This window comes from Nomascus leucogenys, chromosome 5, assembly GCF_006542625.1.
Source record: "Nomascus leucogenys isolate Asia chromosome 5, Asia_NLE_v1, whole genome shotgun sequence".
Lineage (NCBI taxonomy): Eukaryota > Metazoa > Chordata > Mammalia > Primates > Hylobatidae > Nomascus > Nomascus leucogenys.
Window position 1 is genome coordinate 121,348,225 of NC_044385.1, and position 18,636 is coordinate 121,366,860.

Sequence of the window (18,636 nt, forward strand, 5' to 3'; positions counted from 1 at the left end):
ACAATCTTAATAAAGAAGTATAAAGTTGGAGAACACATACCTCTTGATTTCAAAACTGACTATAAAGCTACAGTAATCAAAACAATGCGGTACTAGAATAAGGACAGACATACAGATCAATGGAATAGACTAGACAGCCTAGAAATAAATCTGCATTTATGATCAATTGATATCTGACAAAGGTGCCAAGCAAAGATAACCAAAAAAAGGTGGAATTCATGAAAATTAAAATTTTGTTGTACATCAAAGGACACTGCTAACAAAGTCAAAAGGCAACCTACAGAATGGGGAGAAATATTTGCAAATCATGTATCTGATAAGGAATTAATATCCAGAATATATAAAGGACTCCTACAACTCAACAAAAAACAAAGAACCCAATTTAAAGTGGGCAAAGGACTTGAATAGATATTCCTCTACAGAAGATATACAAATGGCCAACAGGTATTATGAATCAATGCTCAACATCACTAGTTATTAAGCAAATGTAATGAGAACCACAATGAGATACCAGTTCACACTCATTAGGATGGCAATTACCACAAAGCAAAACATACCAAAACCAGAAAATAACAAGATGTGGTGAGGATGTGGAGAAATGGGAACACTTGTGAACTGACAGTGGGAATGACGAATGATGCAACAGCTGTGAAAAAGTTTAGCAGTTTGTCAAAAAAGTTAGACACAGAAATACCATATGATTCAGCAATTCTACTTCTAGGTATATACCCACAAGAACTGAAAGCAGAGATTCATACAGGTACTTGTACATCAAAGTTCATAGCACAGCATTATTCACAATAGCCAAAAGTTAGCAGCAGTGTAAATGTCCAACAGATGAATGGATAAACAAACTGTGGTATATACATTCAATGAAATATTATTCAGTCTTAAAGAGGAACAAAATTCTGATACATGCTACAACATGGCTGAACCCTGAAAACATTATGCTAAATGAAATTAGCCAGACACAAAAGAACTAATATTGTATAATTCCACTTATATGAAATATCAATAGGCAAATTAATAAAGATAGAAAGTAAGTAGATAGAGCTTACCAGAGTCTTCAGGAAGAAGGGTATGGGGATTTATTGTTTAATGTGAACAGAGCTTCGTTTGGGATAATGAAAAAGTTCTGAAAATAAATAGTGGTGATGGTTGTACAACACTGTGAATGTACTTAATGCCACTGAATGGTTAAAAGAGCAAATTTTATGCCATGTATATCTTACCTGAATAAAAACTACTTTGTGACAATCTCCTGGGACCACAACCTTTATGGAGGGTGGGTTCCAAAACCAGCTATACTGCTTATGGACTGGAATTCCTGGGGTTTGGGGCCTGTGGTAGTCTTGACTAATTAACAGTCTTATCAGTGCTTATGAAGAGATAGTCTGCTGAAAGCAGCAGGGTGGCAGAGAAGGAGGTACACCATCTGAGACTGATACCTGAAAGCTTGCCAGAATCTGAGAGACAACTCAGGGAAATGGGGCTCTGCAGAGTGTGGGGACAATGGGAGCAGCATAAGGGCTTAAAAGTCCAACTGCTCCTTCACACACACAGTGACTGTCGTTCACTGCCAACCTTAGAAGAAAGCTAGGATATTATTTTACAAAGAGAATTGGAAGGTTTCTTTATAGGTCTGTTTACTATGTCTAGAATAGCCTTGACAATTACTGCCCTAATTTTCTGTGTGACTCTCTCTCAGCATTCTTTTCTACAAAACCTAAAAAGCACAAATTCTTAAATATCAGATACAAGTATTAAGATTACTTACAAGGTCATTCGTTTTTCTGACATAACATTTTTAGAAAAGACATCTGCTATTGAGATTAAAGACAAAGTAAAAGTAAAATCTAGCCAATGAAAGAATACGGTCTAAAGAGTGGTAGAAAACAGTAACAAACATCTATAACAAGTCACTTTGTGTTCTAGAAAACACAAATGATAACTAATTAGTAATTTGTTATTTATCCTGAATCTGAAGTTTCTGATGTTCAGGGAAAGTGGCGTTTCTTTGGGGCTGCTATAGTCCTTTGGCTCTGAGAAGGCAGACAAATTTTTTTTTTTTTTTTTTAAGATAGAGTCTCGCTCTGTCGCCCAGGCTGGAGTGCAGTGGCGCAATCTCGGCTCACTGCAAGCTCCACCTCCCGGGTTCATGCCATTCTTCTGCCTCAGCCTCCTGAGTAGCTGGGACTACAGGTGCCTGCCATCACGCCGAGCTAATTTTTTGTATTTTTAGTAGAGACGAGGTTTCACCGTGTTAGCCAGGATGGTCTCGATCTCCTGATCTCGTGATCCACCCGCCTCAGCCTCCCAAAGTGCTGGGATTACAGGCATGTGCCACCGCACCTGGCCGAAGGCAGATAGGTTTATGAGCAGGAAGCTTTTTCAGGTAAGACAAAATTAACTATAATAACTGAGATACTTCAGAGGGAATCCCTTACATTTTTATATAAAACAATTAGCAAAAATTTCAGAGAGGATTTTTCCCCTTAAAAGCTTTTTGTTTTGTTTTTTTTGTTTAAAGAAGGGGCTTCAAGATGGCTGAATAGATGTATCTGCTACTTGCCTCTTCCATGGAGAGGAACCAATATAGTAAGTAGATAATCACACTTCGAATAGGTCGTCTAAGGGAGAACACTGGAATTCACCAGAGAAGTGACAGGAAAAACCGAAAGCAAGAAAGGAGAGGGAAATAAGGCAGACTGCTAGGCTGGGATTGGCTGGAAGCCTAGACAGGTTCCCTAATGCAAGAAAGTGTAAGTGAGAGACCCTGAGCAGTCCACATTTCCACTATGGACTCCTACTATCCTAACCATGGAAAAGACCCTTGATCCTTATGGGCTCTGAGACTAATTGAGGGAGCTACCTGGAGATTGCACAATGCCACTGATCCAGAGAGGGAGCTCGTGCCCAGTCCCACAAACCCGAGTCCTAAGCCACTGCAGTACGGCATCATTTTGAGAGCCCAGCTCCCCCAGACTGTGTCCTGCCCTGGGGCCTAACAGCCCCTGCATCTCCATATCTCTGGGGTCCCATTGACATTCCCTGCTAGGGCCAAGGCAGAAGCCACTGGCAGTCACACTGCCTCCCCAGAAGAGGGACAATCACACATTTCCATGCACCTGAGGACAAATTCCATTTGCTGCAAACTGTGTGTGTTTTGGGGTGGGGGGACATAGGATGAGCAAAGCATGCCCCAGCCACCTGCCTCCAACTGCTCCTATTGAAAGTGACTTCACCCTCCCCTGTAGCAGAACAGCAGCACAGCTGCTGCTGCCTCTACCTGAGCATTGCACCTTTGGCTGGTGGATCATCCCACTCCCCTGCTGCCCACCAACCATAGCCAGAGCCTGAATGTACCAACATGGGGCCTAAGAACCATCTTGCCTGGTTCTATCACCCCCAGTACCTGAGCATGCTGTCCAGGGACCTGGGGATAGCCTAGTTCAATCCATTACCATTGGCATCTGAGCACACCTCCCAGTGTCATGCCTACCCAACCTGCCACTACCATCACCTCAGGGCCTGGGCAATGGCTGACCCAGTGCATCACAGCTACTACCAACACTGGCATGGACCCTTAGGTCCTACAGAATTGTCCCACCACTGCTACTGCCATTGCCCATGCCACAACCACTGCTCCAGGTACTCAAGAGCCTACCTACCACTGTCATTCCCAGCACCCAAGCAAGTCCTCTAGAGGCCCAAGAATCAACCTCCCTGCACCTGCTAACACTGATGCCAGTGTACACCACCCTGGGGGCCAAGGCTCAACCCACCATTGCCACCTATAGGGCCCTAAGTCTGGCCCAACTGGTGGCCCACATTTCAGCACAACTTCATCAAAGCCTCCACTAGCAACTGTGCTATAAGCCACCTAGGAAACAGAGACACCACTGACACTGTTTACAGATGAAGAAATCATACAGAGATTACCCTACTGCACACATTGAGAATCAATGCCAAAAAGTGTCCTATGCAACCAACACCATAGATAAATGGTCAGGAAAAAGTCTTCCCCTAACAATGGAAATTTAAAAAAATGGAATAAGTATAACACCAGATGCATAGATGTCAACATAAGGACACAGGAACATAAACAAGCAACCTCCAAAGGAACACAATAATTCTCCAGCAACAGATCCCAATCTAAAAGACATTTATTAAATCCCAGAAAAACAATTCAAAATATTGAAATTAAGCTCAGTGAGCTATAAGAGAATACTTTAAGACAATCCAAAAATATCAGAAAAACAATTCAGGAAATAAGTGAGAAATTTGCCAGAACCAAATAGAAAATTCATTGAATGAAATGTAAAATGTATTGAAAAGCTTCAACAGTGGACTAGATCAAGTAGAATCAAGAATCTCAGAATTTTAAGACAAGACTTTTGAAATATCCCAGTCGAATAAAAATACACACAAAAAAGAATAAGCAAGGCCTACGTGACATATGAGACACCATAAAGTGACCAAATATTTGAATTTTGCTGTCCCAGAAGATTTTAAAAAAGTATTAGAAAACCTATTTAATGAAATAACAGACAAAGACTTCCCAAGTCTAATGAGATTTAGACATCCAGACACAGGAGGCACACAGATTCCCAAATAGATACAATTCCAAAAGGTTTTGCCCATGGCAAATTACAGTCAAACTGTCAAAAGTTAAAAAGAAAGAGAGATTTCTATAAACAGCAAGTGAAAAGCATCTAGCGGGAACACCCATCAGATATAACAGCAGATTTCTCCACAGAAACCTTACAGGCCAGGAGAAAATGGCATGATATATTTAAAGTCCTGTAAGAAAATGCCTGCCAGTTGAGGATACTATACCCAGCAAAGTTATCCTGCATAAATGAAGGAGAAATAAAGTCTTTCCCAGACAAGCACAAGCTGAGGGAATTCCTCACCACTAGACCAGCCCTGCAAGAAATGTTTAAGGGAGTCCTACACCCAGAAGTGAAAGAATGGTATCTACCATCATGAAACATAAATACCATTGGTAGAAAAAACCACTGAAGTCAGAGAAAAGATTCAAATGTTACCAATACAGAAAACCAACAAGACACAATTGTTAAAAGAGAGAGACAGAGAGAGAGAACACACAAAATAAACAGAAATCAACTAATAAAATGACAGAAATAAGTCCTCACATATCAATAATAACCTTGAATGTAAATGAATTAAACTTTACACTTAGAAGATACAGACTGGCTGAATGGATTAAAAAACATGACCCATCAATACACTGCCTAAAAGAAACTCATCTCACTTGTAAAGAGATACATAAACTGAAAGTAAAGGAATGGAAAAAGATATTCCATGCAAATGGAAACCAAAAGCAAGCAGGAATAGCTACACTTTTATCAGATAAAACTTTAGGTCAAAAACAGTTAAAAGGACAAAGATGGTCATTATATAATGATAAAGGGATAAATTCTTCAAGGTAAAACACTCCTAAACATATATGCACCCAACACTGGAGTACCTACACATACAAAGCAAACATTATTACAGCTAAAGAGAGAGAGAGACTCCAATACAATAATAGCTGGAACCTTCAACACCCTACTCTCAGCATTACCTAGATGGAACATTGAAAAGAACACTGGATTTAAAATGTACATTTGGTGAAATGGACTTTAGAAATTTACCCAATATTTCATCCAATAGCTACAAAATACACATTCTTCTTACCAGCAGATGGAATATTCGCCAGGATATACCATATGTTAGGACACAAAAACAAGTCTCAATAAATTTTTAGAAATTGAAATCATATCAAGTATTTTCTCAGACCACAATGGAATAAAACTACAAATCAATAACAAAAGAAACTTTGGAAGCAATACAAACACATTGAAATTAAACAACATGCTCCTGAATAACTACTGGGTCAAGGAAGAAATGAAGGAGGAAATAAAAAATGTCTTGAAACACATGAAAATGTAAACACAACACACTAAAACCTGTGGGTTTAGCACAGCAAAAGCAGTGCTAAAGAAGTTTGTAGCAGTAAGCTCTTATATCAAAAAGGAGAAAGATTCAAATAAACAATTTAATGATACATCTCAAGGAACTAGAAAAGCAAGAACAAACCCCAAATTAGCAGAAAAGATAAATAAGATCAGAGCAGAACTAAATGAAATTGATACTAAAGAAAAAATACAAAGGATCGACAAAATGAAAAGTTTGTTTTATGAAAAGATAAACCACTTGATAGACTAACCATGACAGAGAAGACCTCCAAAAAAGTCAGAAATGAAGAAGCACACTGATATCATATAAACAAAAAAGATCATCAGAGACTATTATAGAAAACTATACACTAACAAATTGGAAACCTTGGAGGAAATGGATAAATTCCTGGACACATACAACACACCAAGACTGAATTAAGAAGAAATAGAAAACCTGAACAAACCAATAATGAGTAATAAGATTCAATCAGTAATAAAATCTCCTAACAAAGAAGAGTCCAAGACTAGATAGCTTTACTGCCTAATTCTACCAAACTTTCAAAAAAGAACACGAATTCTCCTCAAATTATTCCCAAAAAAATGAAGAGGAGAGAATTCTCCCTAACTCACATTCTATGAAACCAGCATTACCCTGATACCAAAACCAGACGAGGACACAACAATAAAGGAAAACCACAACCAATATTCCTGATTCTATTAGTCTGTTTTCATGCTGCTGATAAAGACATACCCGAGACTGGGTAATTTACACAGGAAAAAGGGTTCAAAGGACTTACAGTTCCACATGACTGGGGAGGCCTCACAATCATGGTGGGAGGCATGGAGGAGCAAGTCACATCTTATATGGATGGCAGCAAGCAAAAAGAGAGCTTGCTCAGGGAAATTCTCCCTTATAGAACCATCAGATCTCACAAGACTTATTCACTATCATGAGAACAGCATGGAAAGACCTGCCCCCATGATTCAATTACCTCCCACTGGGTCCTTCCCACAACACGTGGGAATTCAAGATGAAATTTGGATGGGGACACAGCCAAACCATATCACTGATGAACACAGACGCACAAATTCTCAAGAAAATACTAGCAAGCCAAATCCAAAAGCATATCAAAAAGATAATACACCATGATCAAGTGGGATTTACCCCAGAGATGCGAGGATGGTTCAACATACACAAATCAATAAATGTGATACATCACATCAAAAGAAGGAAAACAACATATCCTCTTAATAGATGCAGAAAAAGAATTTGATTAAATTCAACATTCATTCATGATTAAAAATTCTAAACAAACTAGGCACCAAAGGAATATACCTTAGCATAATATAAATGCCAGAAATGACAAACACACAGCTAACATCATACGCACTGTGGAAAAGCTGAAATGTTCTAAGAACTGCAACAAGACAAGGATGCCCACTTTCACCACTCCTATTCAGAGTGGTACTGGAAGTCCTAACCAGAGCAATCGGGCAAGAGAAACAAATAAACACATCCAAATTGGAAAAGAGGAAGTTAAACTGTCCCTCTTTGCACACAACATGATTGTATATCTAGAAAAACCAAGGACTCCACTAGAAAATTCTCAGAACTGATAAATTCAATACAGTTGCAGGATATAAAATCAGCACACAAAAACCAGTAGTGTTTCTATCCACCAATAATGAAATAGCCAAAAAGAAATCAAAAGGGTAATCCCATTTACAATAGCTGCAAAAAATACTTAGGAATTAATTTAACCAAGGAGGTAAAAGATCTGTACAAGAAAAACTACAAAACATTGATTGAAAGAAATTGAAAAAGACACAAACAAATGGAAAAACATCCCATGCTCATGGTTCAGATAAATATTAAAATGATGATACTGCCCAAGGCAATCTATAGATTCAATGCAATCTCTATTAAGATATTGTCATTTTTCACAGAGATAGAAAAAAATCCTAAAATTCATATAGAACCAAAAAAGAACCTGAATATCCAAAGCCAAAACTGGATGCATCACACCACCTGATCTGAAAATATAGTTACAGTAACCAAAACAGCATGGTACTGATATAAAGACAGACACACAGACCAATGGAAGAGAATAGAGAATCCAGAAATAAATTCATGTATTTATAGCCAACTGATTTTTGATAAAGGTGCCAAGAACATACATTTGGGAAAGGACACCCTCTTGAATACATGGTTCTGGGAAAATCTGATATCCATATGCACAATAATGAAGCTAGACCACCGTCACTTACCATGTACAGAAATCAACTCAAGATGGATAAAGACTTAAACATACCCTAAAGTATAAAACTACCAGAAGAAAACATAAGGCAAACACTTTCGGACACTGGTCTAGTAGGTAAAGATGTTGTGGCTAAGACCTCAAAAACATAGACAACAGAAGTAAAAATAGACAAATGGGAAAAATCTTCTGCACAGCAAAGGAAAAAAAATCAACAGAGTGAAGAGCAAGTCTGTTCGATGGGAGAAAATATTTGCAAACGATTCCTACAGGGACTAATATCAAGAATATACAAGGAAGTTGAACAACTCAACAATAAAATAAACAATCTGATTTTTAAAGGGGCAAAAGATCTGAATTTCTCATAAGAAATTATACAAATGGCAAACAAGTATATAAATAATGTTCAACATCACTAATTATTAGATAGATGTAAATAAAAGTGACATGGAATATCATTTTACCCCAGTTAGAATGACTATCACTAAAAAGATAAAAGAATAGCAGATGTTGGTGAGGATGTGGAAAAAGGAAACTCTTATAGACAGTTGCTGGGAATGTAAACTAGTATAACCGCAACAGAAAACACTATGGAGATTTCTCAAAAATCTAAAAACTTAACTACTCTCCAATCCAGCAATCCCATTATGAGGTATTTATTGAAAGGACAAGAAATCAACATCTCAAAGAGATACCTGCACTTGCATGTTTATTATAGCACTATTCACAATAGCAAACATATATAATCAACATAAGTGTCTATCAACAGATGAATGGATAAAGAATATGTGGTATACATTCACAATGGGGTATTATTTGGCCACAGAAAAGAATGGAATGTCATTTGCAGCAACATGGATGAAACTGGAGGTCACTGTGTTAAGTGAAATAAGCCAGACACAGAAAGACCAATATACCATGTTCTCACTCTTAAGTGGGAAATAAAAATGTTGACCTCATGGAGTTAGAGTAGAATGATAGATACCAGAGGCTGGGAAGGGCATGCTGGTGGGAGGGGTTGATGGAGAGGTTAGTCAATAGGTACAAACAAAAAAAAAGTTATCTATACAGTTAGATAGAAGGTATAAATTCTACTATTTGATAGCAAAGTAGGGTGACTATAGTTAGCAGCAATATATTACATAATTCAAAGTAGCTAGAAAAAAGGACTTGAAATGTTCCCAACACATAGAAAGGATAAATACTGCTAGTGACGGATACCCCAAATACACTGATTTGATCATTACACATTTCACATACATAAGAAAATATCACATGAATCTCATAAATATGTAAAATATTGTGTATCAATTAAAAAAACAAAAAACTATTTTCTTATCATCATGTAAATAATACATACCCATGGTTAAAAGTTTGGAATTCACAGAACATGATGAAAAAAATTAAAACTACCCATTAAACCACATCACCCATTAATGCCTTAAATTTTGATATATTTCCTTCTGATCTTCTGCCCATATTTTTACGTGACATAATTCTATATTTTTTACTTAGCAGAATCATTATCTTAAGTCATATTTATAAACATAATTTTCATGTCAATAATACTCGATTGTGTGAATGTAAAATTTATAACACTTCTCTGTTAGGTAACTAGTTTCTATTTTGTTTGTTTTCAAAATATGTAGTGATAATCATATCTTCGGGCATAAAGCTTTTTTTCCATTTCCCACTATTTTTTTATGATAGTTTCCAGGAGTGAAATTACTAGATAAACTATGTATCATTATAAGGGCACCACAGGCATAATTTTTTTTTTTTTTTGAGATGGAGTCTCACTCTGTTGCTCAGGCTGGAGTGAAGTAGAGCGATCTTGGCTCACTGCAACCTCCACCTCTCAGGTTCAAGCGATTTTTCTGCCTCAGCCTCCCAAGTAGCTGGGACTACAGGCACGTGCCACCAAACCCGGCTAATTTTTGTATTTTTAGTAGAAACGGGGTTTCACCATGCTGGCCAGGATGGTCTCAATCTCCTGACCTCGTGATCCACCCGCCTTGGCCTCCCAAAACTGCTGGGATTATAGGCATGAGACACTGTGCTTGGCCAGGCATAACTTTTTAAAAGGATATGCTGATTTACACGTCCTCAGTTAAATTCTAGTTTATAATAGGTACTGAGGTATTATTTCATAGTGGTTATTATTAGGGTATTTACATTTTTATGTTATTGTGAATAAATCATTATCTTCCAAATATATTTTGAAAGAAAAGCTTTTGATCTTTATCATGTCACTTCAAACCCATTTTATTAAAAGCCTTTTATTATAGCTTTCTTTGAGGAGTTTCAGTTATACAATCTTGTCACACAACATTTTTATTTTCTCATTTCTAATAGTTACTCCTTTTATAACAATATTAAATCATAATTATATTGATCATGTTGTAATCGTAATGCTTCCAGAGTTTCATCATTAAAAATGATGTTTTTTGTTGTTTCAGATAGTTACTTATTCATTTAGGGAATATTTATATTTATCGATACCTACTAAAACCAAGGACATAATGGTAAGAGAAAAAATGAAACAAATTTCTACCTTCAAGAACTTTATATATACTCTAATAAAAAAACAGATATAAAAGCATCACAGGATAAATGTAAAACTATAACTGTGCTAAGTATACAAAGGGATTAATAGTTCTGACATATAATGTATGTATATGTGCTGATATAATTTGGATAATTGTCCCCACCCAAATCTCACGTTGAATTGTAATCTCCAATGCCGGAGGTAGGGCCTGGTAGGACGTGTTGGGTCATGGGGGCAGATCCCTCATGTCTTGGTGTTGTCTTTGTGATGTGAGTTCTAGCAAGACCTGGTTGTTTAAATGTATGGCACCTACCCTCCAACACTCTCTCACTCCTGTTCTTGCCATATGAGATATCTGCTCCCTCTCTGCCCCCTGCTGTGAATTAAAGCTTCCTGAAGCCTCCCCAGAAGCCAAACAGATATTGGCACCATGCTTCCTATAAACCCTGCAGAACTGTAAGTCAATTAAACTTCTTTTCTTTATGAATTACCCAGTCTCAGGTATTTCTTTATTGCAATGTAAGCATGGCCTAATACATTTGCTACACCCATACATGTATACATGTATGAAGAATCACATTATACACATATACATGTGTGTATGAAAGGGTTAACTCAACAGGTGTGGGTTGCTCACACCTTGGATATTCCCAAGAAGGGTCTGTTTACATGACTGTCTCTTGACTGGGTCCTGATAATTAAGCTCTTGGAATGTTCTGATTGATAAAAGAGTGTTCTGCACAGTTAGAACCCTGAGCCATGCTGCAGCAGTTCGAGCAGTTTGTCTAGAGAGTTTAAACAACCTGAGTTGTAATAAACATCTGCTTTTCCTCAGTCTGGAGCTTCAGCCACTGATGGCAGGTACGGAGAGCCACTGTATGTCTACATGATGGATCGTCTCTCACAATCTTGAACTCAGGCTCAAGTTAAGTTTGCTTCCCTGGTAGGGAGCACCTTGCACATATTGTCACATATCACATTAAGCCTACAACTCCACTATGAGGGAACTCTTGGAAGCTTATACCTGGTTTACTCTGGACTTCACCCCTGCTGATTTTTTCACATCATTTTGCTCTACTAAGCCATAACCATGAATATAACAACTTCTGGGTCTTGCAAGTCCTTCTAGCAAATCACTGGATTAGAGGGTGGTCTCTGGGGATTCTCTAACACAATTTGTAGATTTAAAAAATCATCTGGATTGTTAAGGAAAGTTTCTCTCAGAAAGGGCTATTTCAACCTAAGTTTGAAAAAGGAATAGGAGTTAACTGGATAAAGAAAAGAAAAAGTGCTTTCTAAGCATGAGATAAAGGATAGTGGTGAAAAGAACATTTCACAGTCTAAGAAATGAAAGGTGAGAGCAGCCGTCTGCAGCCTCATAGGCCATACTGAAGACCACTTCTCTGCTTAAGCAAGAAAGGATGATAAGATGAAATTCTTTTCAAAAAATCACTTGGGCTGTAATACACACACCAGAACCTTTGGAGGCCACTGCAAATTGTTTAGGCAGGACTTTCATCATGTTAAGGTAGCACTTTTATACATCTCAGATTTTAACTACGTATTTGGTGTCTTGTTGTTATTGTTCATGTGGTTATTCTGTTGTTATCTCTGAAGGTGGAAAGGACACTGAATGAGAGTGAGTAGGTATTCTTGTGACAAAACAGAGACTATGAAGAAGGAGAACGAAGCTGCAAGTGGGAGAGAAGATGGGTCTATAGTTTTACTTTCTCTTTTCACTGAGAACTGTTCCAAAATGCTGACATTTATCATCAAGCCTGTCGATACTTTGTTTTATGTTAAGCCTTAAGTATACTACAGGTTTTAGAACAAGGAATAGCATAAGCACTTACCATTATAGAAGAATGTCGAATATCTAATACATAAGTATATTCCCAAATGTGTGAATTTAATTTTAAAAATTTGCTCATATGTTCCCCATTGATCCCAAGATTGCGAAGGCCATTCATCATTTTTCCTTCTAATTTCAGCATATCCAAAATACTATATATTCAGAGAAAAAATAGTTTTATTTTGATTTTCCAAATTAAAAACAAATCTTTTAAAGTTTGATGGACTTCTTAAAGCATTAGAAATGAGATTTTTTGGTATCTTCATTAATAGCAGGAAAAATATATTAAACTCATTAAGAAATAAGGCAAATAGTTCTAATTAGTTATCCAGAGTAAACTTACGTAATTTTTTTAGTGGTAGTAAAAGCTTATTATTATATAAAAGATAAAACAACAAAGACTACTGTATTCTTTATCAAAGTAGTGAGGATATGATCAGCCCTGAGAAAGCCAAAAATGAGGAAAAAAAGCATTAGGTCACTCTTTTGACAAACCTACTAAAAAATAATGTAAGATCGAACAAGACATAAAGTATAAAATTCTAATACAGAGGAAGCTCCATTAAACCATGAAGTTCACATGTGTTTGAATACAAATTTAAATTTTTTATTACATATAATTTGATAGTTCTTAAACATAATAGAAAGTATTACTGTAAACAACCAACAATAACCCCATTGACAACAAATTGGGGAATCTAAATGTTTAAACTACTCTTCAAGTCTGTGGCTGAGGCGACTATTCAGAGGCAAAAATATAAACGGGACTCTTTAATGGGCTAGAACAGAATGTTTTAATGTAGATATATAAGACCCTGCTTATGTACTTCATCAGTCCTACTTGCCTTTCTCCCCAGTCCAAGTCACATGTTCCAACTGTCTCAGCCTCCCTGGGGGTGAGATGTAGGCCTTTATAGAACCAATGCTGATCTAATCCTAACCCATGGAGGCTCTGGCTCCTCCCACTACTCTCAGGATCAGAGCAAGAAGGGCTGGGCCATGTATGGGGCATGTTATTGGTTCTCCACAACCCAGTAAAGCAACGACTGACAGGAGACAGGAAGGGAGCACAAAATAAATCCTTACTCCTGTTCTTTCCCCACATGGCCAATTCCAAAGTATTGGTTGCATAAAACCTCTCTCTATATAATGTCTCTGTAATATGACATTTTACTTCCATTTCCTTATTTTCTTCCATTCATCTTCCTCTTTGCATTAATTTTATTCCACATCCTCTGATCTTTTTCTGAGAACTTTTTTGATTATGCTATCCTCAAAAATGTCAGATGATACAAATATTCTCACATTTTGTCTCTTCTTCTTTTAAGAGAATCATGGTAGCATTAACTAGTGATCAAATCAATGAGGAATAAAAATGTAGTGCACATCCTGCAAATCACTAATGACCAGGTGTAGGAGCTGGGGAATTTTATTTTTTTAATAACCTACAGCCTTCCTAAATTATACGTGAAAATATTCCTGCCATAAAAATTTCCTCATACACTACCTTAGAAAACTTTCTAAAATCTCCATACCATTTCATTACTTCCTTTAAACCTGTTTTCACTGCTGCTGGGCACATATATAATTTTTGTTCCCCTGAAATTTACAGGCTAGCATTTAAAAACTTCTCTACTCTTTCTATGTGTATTATATATATCTATCTTAGGTTATTATTTTTACAATACTAGGTCCAAGAATTCAAGTAACGAAAGAGAAAAACCCCATTTGAGATAAAACTGTAAAAAATGTTCGGTAAAACTCCTTCTCAGTCTTTCCAATATATTTTCCAACATATTTCCGAACTGGTAAGAATTTAAATAAACAATTCAAATAATTTCACTTCAACAAAAGTATATTCAATTGAATTAAAACTGAATCTCTGAATTAAAGTATGCTTCCTAAGTTCATCTAATGTTCCAAATATTAGTTTCAATGTAGTTTTCTGTTTCTCTATAAAAGTAACTCTTCTGTTTGGCCCACAACTTTAATTTTGGGTGAGTGACCATTGATAAAGCAAGGACTTCCTAATTCTGTCCTGTTCAAAATTCTGAGCAAAAAAAAATTTGAAAAATTTTTTTTTTTTTTGACAAGAAACCAGATAGCATCCAGCATTCAAATACAAGCACTTTAAATTCCTCTTGTCAATTTCTCTCTTCTGGGGAAATACCCCACATTGACTTCAGTTCCTGTCTGGTCTCTGGTTGTTCAGTCCAGTTCCAAATAACTTCTCTGCTAAATCATCAATCTACTTTTCAATAAAAGACAGTTTAGAATAACAAAGTAATTATAGGTCTAACCCTCATCCAAACAAATATCTTGACTGTTTCTCCCAGTTCTGATATTCTAAGACACTTTGGGCTTGCCCATTTTGGTAGAAGAAAACTGTTTTGTACAATCAAAAACATGTATTTATCTTTAAAGTGATCTTCATATTTTGACTTATACTAAATTCAAGACAATGTTTACTTTTATATAAACCACAGTTCATTTATAGCAATAATTTAATACTTACCTAAAAGGATCATAAACATCCATATCAACATGAAGCCCATTTATAAATAGACGAGCATCGCCTGGCTGAATTTTAAATCTATCTTGAAGATCCTTGAAGTAGAGCAAAGCAAAAGTTAACCAGTGATAGAACAATAGTGATCTATATTAGGGGTCACTATATTATTTCTATAAAGAGTCAGAAAGTAAATATTTTAGGTTTGGCTGGCCATACAGTCTCTGTTGCAACTATTGATCTCTGCCTTTGTATCTTTAGATACTATGTAAACAAATGGACATGCCAATGTTTATTGTAAAAATTAAGCTTTTAGGTCAGGCGTGATGGCTTACACCTGTAATGCCAGAACTTTGGGAGGCCGAGGTGGGTGGATCACCTGAGGTCAGGAGTTCAAGACCAGCCTGACCAAGATGGTGAAACCCCATCTCTACTAAATACAAAAAATTAGCGGGGTGTGGTGGCACATGCCTGTAATCCCAGCTACTTGGGAGGCTGAGGCAGGAGAATCACTTAAATCTAGGAGGTGGAGGTTGCAGTGAGCCAAGATTGGGCCATTGCACTCCAGCCTGGGCAACAAGAGCAAAACTCCATCTCAAAAAAATAAATAAAATAATAAAAAATAAATAAAAATAAAAATTAAGCTTGTATTTACAAAAATAGGTGGCAGACCATATTTGGCCTAAAGGTAGCAGTTTGCCCAGCCCTGATCTCAGAGACGGGAAAATCTTAAGATAGATTAGAGACAAAATTCAATACCTGAATATTCTGATTTTATAATACATGATATTACAGTTCTAATGTTACAATAATTACTTATCTACATTTCATATAGTGTGTGTATGTGTACATATACAATTTGATAGTTGGCACATTCCTATTTCTTGAGGCAATGATATGCCAAAAGTAAAACTTTGGCCTATGTGTAAATATTTGGAGCTCACTCTAAATTCATGAAAGCTTCCATTAAAGCTGTATTTGAATTTTCACTGTCTTTCATTCAATAAACATTTCCTGAGTGCCTGCTATGTTCTAGAAACATCTCCAGGCACTAGAGCAGTTAACAAAAGTAAAAAAGGGGATGTTCTTGTCACTAAAGCAAAGTAGTCAAAATCACAGTGTAAGTATCCAGTAAGATCACAGTGTGAAGATCATGCCTAGTTTAATCCTGATCTTTCTACTTACTAGCTGTTAAGATTTGGGCAAGTTCAAATCACTTTCATAATCCTCAGTTTCCTCATCTATAAAATGGGAATAATTATATCTATCTCACGTTTGCTATAGTTTAAATGTAATATACATCTATGTCTTGTCACCTATAAAGTGCTCACAAATGAAAGCTGTTATTATGAGGGAAGGCAAATAGATTTGGGAAGTAAAACAACCAGTGTATTTCAACGACATCATATGATAAGTCACATAATAGGGACTTGCGTGAACTACTCTGTAAAGGCAGAGGAAGCAACTAACTTGAAGAGATGCAGAGAAAGCTTGACAATGGTGAATTTTTCTTTATGATTATCACTCAACAGATGAGCTACACACAGAGAAGGGAGAGGAGGAACTTAACAGAAAGTATTTCTACTTGTTTTATACAGAATCCTGGCAAAAGATTAAACCCTAATATGAAAAGGTTCAGAGGTAAAATTTTTATTTGTCTTTAGCTACTTTAGATGTGCCTATCAAAGTTACTTAATTAAGAAATCTATGTTCCAACTTCAAAATCTACAGATGCCTAGTGAATTTATATTTCCTGCTGTTTTCCCCCAATCTGGCATCGAAACTTCACACACCCTGATTGAAGCTTTCTCCAGCACCTCATACATTCGTTTTAGTGGAGCTCAATTGTAAGTAGAAAGTACACCAAGCATGCAGATCCATACTAAATTGCTAAATCCCTCAAGACTGTTTATCAGGCCCAGTGCCTTGAACAATAATGCTCAGAAAACACGTAACAGACTGAACTCAGCGAATCTGCTTGCTGAAACACTGTCAGAGAGAAGAGGTTTGCCTATGAGAGATTCGTACTTACAAATTCTTCTCTTTCCTCTGCCCCAGAGAGTTAGCCTTAAGTCCTGAAAAACTAGTGTATATTTGAGTATGTAATTTAAGGTGGCCTTTCTGAAATGAGGAGTAAGAATTCAATTTCTAGCAACATGATAAACGAAAGATCCAAAAATTCTCTTACTAAAAGAATCAAAATGCTAGATTAAAATATTAATAATGAGACTGGGTGCGGTGGCTCACACCTGTAATCCCAGAACTTTGGGAGGCTGAGGCCGGTGGATCACTTGAGGTCAGGAGTATGAGACCAGCCTGTCCAACATGGTGAAACCCTGTTTCTATCAAAAATAGAAAAATTAGCTGGGTGTGGTGGTGCATGCCTGTAGTCTCAGCTACTCGGGAGGCTGAGGCAAGAGAATCGCTTCTCCCCAGGAGGTGGAGGTTGCAGTGAGCTATCGCACCACTGCACTCCATCCTGGATGATAGAGCGATACTCTGTCTCAAAAAAATAAATATGAAAAATGTCCCCTAAATGTGGCTCAGAGTTGAAGAAAGTATTCACCTAAGGACAGAGAGGAAGTAGGAATATGAATATAGAGATATAAATAAACACTAAAGACCTTGCCTGGAGGAAATTTAGAGCTTCCTAGATGACCCAAGACTTGGGTTTTTAAGGGCCAATCTCAGAAGAACAGGAAATTTAAATTCAGGACCTGCATCCAGATATCCTTATGCACACATCCAGATATCCTTATGCACACATACAGTGCTACACTTATGGTGGAAAGGTGAATTAGAAAACAAAACGCTCTGCAGTAACAGCATAGAAATTTGTCTATCTCACCTTGGTTCTTGATGGAGGAAGAATAAGTCTCCCAAATGAATTCATGGCCTCTAGCTTATTTTCATATGGGTTTGGAGCTGGATTTCATACTATATTTATGGCCCAAAAAACTTAGATTTTTGTATTTAAAGTGCAATTAAACTAGTAGCCATCTTAGGCTTGAGCAGAAATAAATGCAAATCCTAATGGAGAAATATAAGCTCATTTTTTCTTAAAGAAGAGGGAACCCATTTATTCTAATATGTCTCTTTAATAACCAACGGAGCTGAGCTATTACCTGAAGCTAAAGAAATTCCAGTTGATTCGATCTCAGAAGACTGGTTGAGATTTACAATGGTAAAATGGTTTATAAACATGTTTGTGTGTTCCTAAGGTGAAATGATACACACTCTGAAATTTAAATTTTTCTAAAAAATTTTATTTTTAATTTTCATGGGTACATAATAGTTGTACATATTTATAGAGATCTTGTGATATTTTGATAGAAGCATATAATGTGTAATGATCATATCAGGGTAGTTGGGATATCCATCATCTCAAATATTTACCATTTTTTAATGTAGGGGACATTCCAAATCAACTCTTCCAGTTAAAGTATACAATAAATTAATGTTAACTATAATCACCCTATTATGCTAATGAATAGATCTTATTC

At 36.7% G+C, this 18,636-nt stretch overlaps 1 protein-coding gene across 1 annotated transcript in view; it reads right to left on the reverse strand.

Moving 5' to 3' along the window:
* The window catches only part of LOC100592830 (UDP-glucose:glycoprotein glucosyltransferase 2), a 254,403-nt gene that overhangs the window by 151,677 nt on the left and 84,090 nt on the right, over positions 1-18,636 (reverse strand). Inside the window, exons 11-12 of the mRNA XM_030813564.1 lie at positions 15,140-15,231; positions 12,626-12,776 (exon numbers count right to left, since the gene is read on the reverse strand). Of these exons, the coding sequence (XP_030669424.1) occupies positions 12,626-12,776; positions 15,140-15,231 (243 nt within the window). The remainder of the gene's footprint in view (positions 1-12,625; positions 12,777-15,139; positions 15,232-18,636) is intronic.